Source organism: Kogia breviceps, chromosome 1 (genome assembly GCF_026419965.1).
Source record: "Kogia breviceps isolate mKogBre1 chromosome 1, mKogBre1 haplotype 1, whole genome shotgun sequence".
In the NCBI taxonomy this organism is placed as follows: Eukaryota; Metazoa; Chordata; class Mammalia; order Artiodactyla; family Physeteridae; genus Kogia; species Kogia breviceps.
The window spans coordinates 107310724-107321187 of NC_081310.1; the positions used below are offsets into that span (position 1 = coordinate 107310724).

A 10464-nucleotide genomic window follows, 5' to 3' on the forward strand; every position below is an offset into this window, starting at 1 on the left:
ATGTATTATTTATAAGTAAATAAAACTTTATTATTTGGAGGAAAAAGAAAACAGCAGGTGTTTTATCCCTTGTAGCAAAAAACGAGGAAGACTTGATGGTGAGTTGTGTGTGGAGAGTGAAGGAGAAGGCTTGGTCAAGGGGGACCTCCAGCTTTCTCATCCCTATTATTCTCTGGCACTGGAAGAAAGGTAACCTCCTCCCAGTTGCCTACCCTTTTCTCCCATTGTCATTCCTTCTGGTTTGTAACTTCTCAGCTCAGATTCCGCCCCTCCTAACTCTGTATGCTTGTCCCATTGTTAACTTGCATCCTCTGCTTTATTTTAGAATGCTTTCTTCATCTGCTTTCCATAACTGAGTAACAGAAGATTAGAGATGAGAGATATCATTGGAAATGACTGGCCTAAATATTCTCAAGTTGGCACAAGTTGTTTTGATGCCAGCATGTACTGAAGATCCCAGTTTGGCATCAGAGAAGATGGGTGTGTGAATTACCAAGTTTCTGAGGGGCCCAGTGCTGGGTGGCTCTGTCTCATGGTGTTCAAAGTAGTGGTAAGAAAGGCACATGGATATAGGGTAAGGATTCCCGGTTGGTGGCAAGGTTTGGTGAAGGGTAGGAAAGAGCTCATTGTCACCTGGATTGTTTAAAGCAAGAGCAGGAGGTTGAGTAGTGGAAGCAATGGCCAATCTGGGTTAACAATTTAGGAGGAAATGCCAACTCATTCTTTTTCTGTTTTGCAGGTTTGCCTTGCAAACAATTTTTTTAAAAAGCCAGGTTATGTAGACACAAGCCTAAATGCTGTGCACATGTAGCTGTTAAACGTAAGAGCTTTTCACTGGTCAAGAAACATCAAAGATTGAAGTCTAGATGGGTTGGCTCCTTGAATCTTATTCTCTAGGGCCAACACACCCCAGACAGTCTGCCTTTCTTGTCGTCATTGAGATTTTTGCCATTTGAGGCTGACTCATCCCAGCCTTCAAGAGCCAGGTCATTTCTTAGTATGCATTGAACTCATGCCAAACTATTGTTTCATACTATTATTGTATAAAAGACAAAGTGTACTAGAAATGTGAAACAGGAAATGTCTATCTGACCTTATTACCAGAGAAGAAATTTTCCAGAGTCCCTACGCTGATGTAATTATTTTCATATTTTAAAAAAGTTTAGTGGTCAGATCTTTGGAACAATTAATTGTCTTTGCTGTCATGGGCATAGCATAAAACTTATTATCACTCTTTTAGAGGAATAGAACACTGTAACTGCCAAAATAAGGTTTTATAGTATTTTCAAATTAGGTTTTAGGGAGTTTTTTTATTTGCTCAGTTTATGTGTATGTGTGAAGCATGTATATTTGAATGTATTAATTTTTATTTTCTTTGGAGGGTCCTTAATTTATTTTTCACAGAAATTTTTTCTCCATCTTCAAAGTCTATGACATATGCCCCATTCCCTTCTGTTCCAGTACCGTGCTTTGTACAATTTCCTGTAAACAGCAGTAAGCAACTTCAATATATGCTGGCTGGTTGGTTCACTGTTCTTGCAGAACTTACAATGGACATTTCTCAGCATAGCTAATCTCTTTTTAATTTTGGTCCTACTCTCATCAGCACCAATCCAATGCTTTGAAATGAATTGAAATGCTGTACTCTTCGAAGGGATGAGGATTAAGGCTTAAACTGGGTCTAGGGATGAGGTGAGGGATGAAGAAAAAGCCCTAAAAAAATCTGGTACCTTTTTTCCTGAGAAGTGAAAAGAAATGAGCTGTATTCTATAAAGAAAAGAAACAGTAATTGCAAGCTTTTCCCCAACTACTGTACACTGTCTTCGGTTTAGAGCAAAGCAGAAGACAACCAGTTATTTAGTCCTCTCGCATATTTAAGAGTAAGATTTGCTTTTATATATATGACATCAAGAAGTAGAGATCTTAATTCAGGTATGACCATGTCTTTTCTTTCATTTATTATAAGTAGTTTCATATTCTTGTTTTATATAAACTTGTGTCCATGATCTTTTCTCAACCTATGTGCTATGTATCTGACAAACTCCATTTCATCGCGTTTTTCAGTTCTTCTTTTTCTATAGACAATTTTGTAGAATCCCAGAAAGTTTTTTCTCCAGCTAAAATGCTATCACTAGTAGCATTATTTCTAATGTCAATTTGAACTTGTTTATTCTAGCACACTCTGGGCAAGGTGAATTCTTTGTGGCTATAGAAAATAAATGACTGGTGTTCAGCCAAGCTCTGCCTATGTCTTTCCAAGACCAAAAACAATTAGGTGAAAGGGAAAAATTCAATTAGCTATTGTTTTGTCTGTCTAGTCCCAAACAAACTATATGAATATTTTGGGAAATTTTCTTCAGTTGAATTCACTGCGTGTATATATTTTATGTACGTTGATGGTTGAGTTTTTATTATGTAGCTATATAGTAAAAAGTTTTCAATGAGAAACAGTTTCATTTTTTAAAAAATAGCCATTTTGGAAACAAATGAAGTCAACGGGTGTCTTGCTTTAGAGCGAGGGGGTAGCAAGGACATCGGAGTAAGAGGAAGTCTTATGTCAGAGGGCTCTGTGCACATTTTCCTGAACCGCCTCAGCTAAGCGTAAATGTAATCTGTTATTTTAACTAAATCATAATAGTTGCATTTTGCCTTTTCTCACATTAAACTGTGAAATCAGTAACTTATAAATATGACGAATGTTTATATTTCAAGGATTCCTCTCCCTCCTCCCCGAGTCCTAACAGGTTGCATTTTATCCTTTCTCAAGACCTCAAAAGCTACCAGATTGTTGTTAAAAAGTAAACGTATTTTGGAAGACTACTGACCATTAGCCAGAGGGGAGGTCTTGATTCATCCAAATGTTCTCTAGCTGGCAAAGAAGCATGAAAAAATTCCTGCCCAGCTCTGTATATGCTGGAGCATCCAGGTAAGTCAGGGCAACACTTGCATGACACTCAGTGTAGCAATGAAAAGGTAAACAAAATGTAATGTAATGTATTGTAAATTTTTCAGAACTCCCCAAATGTTTTCACTAGCTCCTCTGTTTTTCTTTTCTTTTTTTTTAAATAAATTTTTATTTTGTTTATTTATTTTTGGCTGTATTGGGTCTCCGCTGCTGTATGCGGGCTTTCTCTAGTTGCGACAAGCAGGGGCTACTCTTTGTTGCAGTGTGCAGGCTTCTCATTGCAGTGGCTTCTCTTGTTGTGGAGCATGGGCTCTAGGTGCACGGGCTTCAGTAGTTGTGGCTCACGGGCTCTAGAGCTCAGGCTCAGTAGTTGTGGTGCACAGGCTTAGTTGCTCCATGGCATGTGGTATCTTCCCAGACCACGGCTCGACCTGTGTCCCCTGCATTGGCAGGCATATTCTTAACCACTGTGCCACCAGGGAAGCCCTCTTCTGTTTTTCTTGTCTTAATACGTGATTATCATATTGAACTACAGTGGGCTTCTTTTCCCCTAATACCACACAAAAATTTCAAAGCTAGCTGATATAATTTTCTTTACTAGTCCCTAACAAACGCCTATTTGATACTTTAACATTTTTCTTTCTTTCATTTTGCGCCAAGATATAACAGAATTATAAAACTCAGGCTTTCAGAACAGAGAAAGTTATGATACTCAGGCGTTTCTCTTAATAGCCATGTGGAGTTCCATCACAATTCTGTTTGATGTTACCTTCCTCTTATGCCACTGGGCCCAAGCCAGAGGTTCAATAGCTGAGTCTTTGGGTAAATTAAAATACCAGTCAAAATGGAATGGAGGGTGTGGACAGGGAGTGGGCCTACAGGGTATTATGAGATTTGTTCTTCCCAGTTTACCACAAACCCTGCTCTGCTGAGGCATATCATTGTTTTTCATGTAAATAGACATCAGATAAGAAAGCAAACTACTTTCTTTCTTTATATTTGGCTTATTGGGCTTATAGACATCCCACGGTTCTCCTTTTTCATTAATGGCCATAGGGCTGAATTGTTTCCAACGGAAGTTGTTATTTGAATTTAACCATATTGCTAAAATTGGTTTATCAAGCCATTTTATATTGAAGAGGGCTTCATGTATAGTGACCTGCTGGAAGTTGGCTGACAGCTGAAATGATGTACAACCCTGTTCGGTTCTGCCTGGTATGCCTGCAAGAGGCTAAGAATACCTTAAGCAACAAGGAGAGAGGAGCTTCCTTTACCTTTCTGGATTCTTTCTTCCAGGTTAGTATTTAACCCCAGGAAAGAATCAGTATTATGTGGCTTTTTAATAGTTAATTGGCTATGTAACATGGCTATGTAATATTTAAAGGCAACATAACACAGAGATTAAGGATGAAGGGTTGGAATCAAACAGACCTAAATTCAAATTCCAACTCTGCTGCTTACCAAACATGGGACCTTGGGAAAGTTACTTAACCTCTTTAATCATCACTTTGTTCATTTGTAAACTACATTTTGTTGCAAGGAATTATTCTTTTTTGAATGTATAAAGTGCATAGCGCAGGGCCTATAATATAAAGGGCATTCAATAAAAAGTTATTGTTATAATTTCTAAAACACTTTTTATACTTAAACAACCATGTAGAAATATCAAGGCAAATGCATAGGAACTGACACTTGGCCATCTCCCACTCCTTTCCCCTGCCCCTCACTCCTGAACCCACTCCTCTCAGGCAAACCAGAATTCCACTGACACTGCACTTGATCAGATGACCAATGATATTCACATTGCTAAATGCAGTGGCCAGTTTTCAATCCTTATTTCAGTTAAGCTAGCAGCAGCCTTTGAAATAGTTAATCTTGCATTCCACTGACTGTTCTTTCTCATTTTTCTAATCTCTAAACATTGGAGTGCTTCTGACCTCAGTCCTCTGGCCTCTTCTTTATCCATAATTGCTCCCCTGGTGACCTTATTCAGTCTTTGAGCTTGAATATCACATATAAGCTACTGATCCCCCAAATTTATATCTCCAGTCCAGACCTCCTGCCTGAACTCCAGACTTGTACATACTACTCCCTTCTTGATCTCTATCTGGATGTCTTAGATGCTACCTCAAACTCAGCATGTCTAAAATGGAATTCTCTGGTCTATTCACAAATCTGTTACTCATACAGCCTTCCCCATTTCAGTAAATGAAAACTCCCTCATTTAGCTGCTCAGATAAAAACTTTGGAATCACCCTTGACTCCTTTCCTCATTTCTCATACCCATACCCAAACAGTCAAGAAATACTGTTGACTCAACCTTCAAAATCTCTCCAGAATTAACCACTTATCAACACTTTCTCTTCTGTAACTCTGGCCTCTCCCACAGTTCACCTTGATTATTGTTGAAAATTTATAACCAGTCTTCTTTCTTCTACCATTGCATGTCCAGACTATTCTCAAAGAGCAGCCAACATGATACAACTATAATGTAATTTACATCCTGTCAATCTCCTGCTCAAAACTCTCCACTGGCAGGGACTTCCCTGGTGGTGCAGTGGTTAAGAATCTGCCTGCCAATGCAGGGGACACAGATTCTATCCCTGGTCCGGGAAGATCTCCCATGCCGCAGAGCAACTAAGTCCGTGTGCCACAACTACTGAGCCCGCACACCACAACTACTGAAGCCCACACACCCTAGAGCCCATGCACCACAACTACTGAGCCCACACGCCACAACTACAGAAGCCCATGCACTCTAGGGCCCGCGTGGTGCAATTACTGAAACCTGCGCACCTGGAGCCTGTGCTCCTCAACAAGAAAAGCCTCCACAATGAGAAGCCCACGCACCGCAATGAAGAGTAGCCCCCACTTGCCACAACTAGAGAAAGCTTGCGCTCAGCAGTGAAGACCCAACGCAGCCAAAAATAAATAAATAAAATTTTTTTAAAAGCCTCTACTATGAAATGATGTATAACCACAAAAGATTCAACTTTTTTTAAAAAAAGCAAAAAAACAAGAAAACTCTCCACTGGCTTCCAACCTCACCTAGAATGAAAACCAGACAAGTCCTACACAATGTGGCCTAATCTCCTATACTATCTGCCTTGCCCCTTGCTCCAGCCACGGCTCTCCTTGCTTTTCCTTGAATATGCTAAACACACTCTCAACTCAGGGCTTCTGCACTTGTTTTCCTTCTCAAAATGCTCTTCTGATGGATATCCACATGTCCAGTCTCTCATTTCCTTTAAGTCTTTGTTCAAATGCCATTGCCAGTGTTCAAATGCCATTGCCAGTGTGGCTATTCTAACCAAGCTATTTAAACTTACAGTCTCCCTTTGCTTTGTGCCTTGGCTCTCTTCTTGCTTTATTTTTCTTCATAGTACTTCCACCAATGAAGTTATTATATATTTTACTTATTTATCTTGTTTATTTTCTGTCTTCGCCTAAATGTAGTCTATAAGGTGAGGCATTATTATATGACTTGTTTACTGCTATATCTCCTGTGCAGTGTCTGACATTCAGTAGGTACTACTGAATAAAGACTAACTCACTACTTAATAAATATTTGTTTGAATGAATGCATGAAGGAATGCATGAATACATTTGAGAAAATACATTTCCTACCATATATGATATAAAAGCATACTGTGCAGGGAGTCAAGGATCTGAATTCTTGTTTTGACTGGGTCTTTTATGAACTGTGTCTTCCATGTGGACTAGTAGTTCCATCTCTGAGCCATATTTTCCTAATCTTTAAAACCTATCTTGCAGGGCTATACCAGTCTTCAAATATTATAAGATTATTTCAGGGAGTGCAGTCCTATGTTTGCACAAAGAAGGAATTTAATTCCTCCTTACCCCCTACCTCCCCAGTATACTCACAATCAAAGGTTTATGTCAACCTTATTTCAGGAAAATTAGGTTCCATATGGAATAGATTGTTTTTTAATTGTCACTGAAATAAATTCCCAATTAGGTAAATACTGTATCCAGAGATGGGAGGCATTACTCTAGCAGAATTAGGATCCACCATATTTTAGGGTATATGAAAAGGAAATGGGAAAGAGACATTAGATACCTTTCTTTCTATCCTTGCTTCATCTTAGAGTTTGAGTAAAGGAACAAGAAATGAAAAGCATTTTGCATTTTTCATGTTTAGCCAAGCTCCTCTGGTTTGCATAGTCATAATACAATTCAAATGACCATTTTTTTTTTTTTTTTTTTTTTTTTTTTGTGGTACGCGGGCCTCTCACTGCCGTGGCCTCTCCCGCTGCGGAGCACAGGCTCCGGATGCGCAGGCTCAGCGGCCATGACTCACGGGCCCAGCCGCTCCGCGGCACGTGGGATCTTCCCGGACCGGGGCACGAACCCGCGTCCCCTGCATCGGCAGGCGGACTCTCAACCACTGCGCCACCAGGGAAGCCCGACCATTTTTGAAGCTTTAATATTCAGTGCCCTTTGTCCCAGCTAGGCAAAATGAATAGTGATGTTTTGTACTTTGTATTTGTAAATACGTTGCCGTGTGGAAACTAAGGAATGCCCTTAAGCTTTAAAATATTTTAAAGGTAGTCTACTTATTGAACTATTTGATAGTTTTCTAGGATTTAAAAAAATATTTTTTATATCCAATAAGATGATAAGACAATATAGTAAAACCATATTGGTTCAAATTTCCCTGATTCTATTTTCTAATGACTACCTTCAAGATTTCTCTCGTGTGCTGGTCACTTTTTTAATAGATTCCCAATGGATACTTTTGATTAACTAATGTATAACTTGATCATGTCCTGAATTTGCATTTACTTAGGAAAGGCTGCCTTGAAAAATAGTACAAATAATTTGTGCAAGTAAGCTGGGAAAAGCAGAATCTTAAAAATATTAAGCAAAACAAACTTTAGAGTGGCTCTTCGCATGTAAATATTTCACACGTTGAGATATTCTAGGCCCATGTTAAAGGGATTCCAGTTCTAGATCTGCTTTCCATACACTTCAGTTCCAAGAAGCATCTTCAGCGTTAACTTCTTGACTGGCCTGTCTCATGTTGCTTCATACATCTCTCCTGAGCTTGGCATTTGTCCTGTTTGCTCCTCCTGTCCAAGCTTGCCATCCTCATAAAGCTTCCTTGTATCTGTGCTGCTACTCAAGTTTGTTTGTAAGTTGATGACCCATTCCTGGTCTCTACAGCATATATTGAGAGAGAGAGAGACAGTAATATAGAATTTTTTTTCCCCTCAGTGGGGAGCTCTTAAAGGTTTTCAGGCATGAGAGTGAGATAACCATTTCTGTATGGTGGTGTAGCATACAGCCTGTCTGAGGCCAGAGAGACCAGAGAGAGAACAGTGTGAGAAAGTATAAAAACCTTGAACTCTAGCATAGATGTGCAAGAAATAGCTGAGTGCTTAAATGAAGTACTGCTACTTCCCATGTTATTTGCAATATTTTTTATTCTATCAGTAAGGAAATTGAATAGACCAGACAATAATATTTTCATTGTTAACTTTGTAACACAACAATAAAGTAAGAAAACTCAAAAACAGTCTGTCAGAGTTCATCATCAGACAATCATCTCTTCCTCAACTTCTCTCTAATCTCCCTGGAACTATAATTCAATAAAATATTTGCATTTCATTGGCACCTATGAGCCAACCTCTATTTTCTCTCCACTCACCTTCCTGCCCCCTGCCAGTCTGGGTTGGGTACCATACCCATACATTTCCATAGTACTCTGTTCTTACCTCTCTCCTAGAATGTGACACCATTTTTCAAGTCCACAGTCCTTTATCTGCAATTCCAAAATCCAAAAAGCTCTGAAAACCAAAAGTTTATTTTATAATTGGTGCCAAAACTTATTGGCAGCAAAATCTGAGCAGAACGGACATGAGGCTATTTATGAGGTTGTAAACAACATGAGGTTGTTTTACGACAGAAATGTTGCTGTATTCGCGCATAGGAGGCTGCCTCAGGCTCTGTCGGGAGGTGTTACATGTTACACGTAACCTGTATTGTCTTACCTTTCTAAAAATCCACAAATAGTGCTGCTTCTGAAACACTTGTGGTCCAAATGGTTTGGATAAAGGCACATGGAGCTGCACTGTCGCCTGATTGCGAGTCTTTGTCCCCCACCAGCGGGTGAGGTCTCTGGAGTTAGTCCCGATTCCTTATACCTGCTGGCATCTAATGGGTCTCAACAAATGTTGAACCAAAAGGCATAAGCAAATTAGTATTCACTATCAATTTAGCATATTTAACTTCATCGACTTTCTCTGCTCGCTTATTTATTTATGTATTTCATACAGCACAGAAAGCTTCACTCATCCACATTGCTCCGGAGAAATGCAGGCTCACTTTAATATGCCGTCCTCTCGGGTTCCTGCCGGTTCTCTCAATGCCTTTCAGCTCATCCTGCTTCTTTTCCTCCTCAGCTGCTATCTTCCTCTCCTCTTCTGCCTGGGTTTCAGGTAATTGCAGCGCTTGACTCTCTCTGTAGGCCACCCTGAGGAGCAGGGCAGAGTAGCGGCCAAGCTTGATGAGCTCAGAGACCTGCACCGGTGGTACCATCTTGTCAGTGCTCTGTTCTTATTTTTTATATGGTACTATTTTGAGAAAGTAGAGTGAGAGCTAACAGTCCTTTTTTAAGTCTCTTCTTTTTAACGGCAAACATAAATATTTGGCTAGATTGAAAAATCCACAACAGAACCAAGAATAATATTATGTTTCCTTTTTAGATTTGTGTTTTCTTACCTAGAATGCCAGTGACTCAAAGGCCAAGGGAAACAACTTTCTTTCAAATGTTATATCAATCTTACTAGTTAAAAAGTTGAAAAAACGATCATAATGTAGGCAAGGATATTGTGAAATGGACATTCTCAAACAATGCTAGTAGGAGTATGGGTTGTTAAAATCTGTCTAGAAAGCACTTTACTATACAAATCAAGAAGGTTAAAAAGTTTACATGCACAGTAGAATGGAGAATATTTAGCACCTATTATCTAAGAAACATTTGTGTTCTTGAGGCATATCAGTTTTATTTCTTTAGGAGATTTCAGCATATGTGTTACTTTTTCTGAAAGCAGCCAATACTTAGTTTTATAAGACCTGTTATGTTAATATTTTTATCTGAAAAGTTTTTACGACTTTGTTTTGTTTAAACATTCTTTTTAAAAGTTACAGCTCCTACTCCATCTTGTCTTAACACATTGTGTAAGTACATGATAGGGTAGTTTAAAAAGCTTTTATACGTAATATGCTTTGTTGACTTTGGCTAATAATTCTATTACTATATTACAATGCATAGTAATTTTTGAACACCCTATCAAAACAGTGTGGACAATGCATAGTAACCTCCACATTGTATTAAACAAAATACATATAGAAAACCAGAGGTATTCTATGTACACTTAATATGAAGGGTTTTAATGAGGGAATTAGAGGCTTCCACAATCATTGGAAGAGTTGGGAAATTAAAGATCAGGGAAGTTGGTCCAATAATCTCAGCTTGCATTGAAAAAGTGATTGGCTCTGAGAACTTTCTTGGAAGCCTCTGTTTTTCTCAAGAA

General features: G+C 39.0%; 1 protein-coding gene across 1 annotated transcript; it reads right to left on the minus strand.

The window, feature by feature from the left end:
- Positions 1-316: 316 nt before the first annotated feature.
- LOC131759414 (ATP synthase subunit e, mitochondrial-like) lies at positions 317-9466 on the minus strand. The gene is made up of 2 exons (XM_059068484.1): positions 9283-9466; positions 317-342 (listed from the first exon to the last, which is right to left on the minus strand). The coding sequence occupies exons 1-2, from the start codon at positions 9464-9466 to the stop codon at positions 317-319; spliced, it is 210 nt and encodes a 69-aa protein (XP_058924467.1).
- Positions 9467-10464: the final 998 nt, after the last annotated feature.

Coding starts and splice junctions, on each gene's coding strand:
- LOC131759414 (XM_059068484.1), bottom strand. CDS start 9,466: ATGGTACCACCGGTGCAGGTCTCTGAGCTCATCAAGCTTGGCCGCTAC. Junction 343..9,282: donor GAAAGGCATTGAGAGAACCG/GCAGGAACCCGA, acceptor AGTTATGGAAAG/CAGATGAAGAAAGCATTCTA.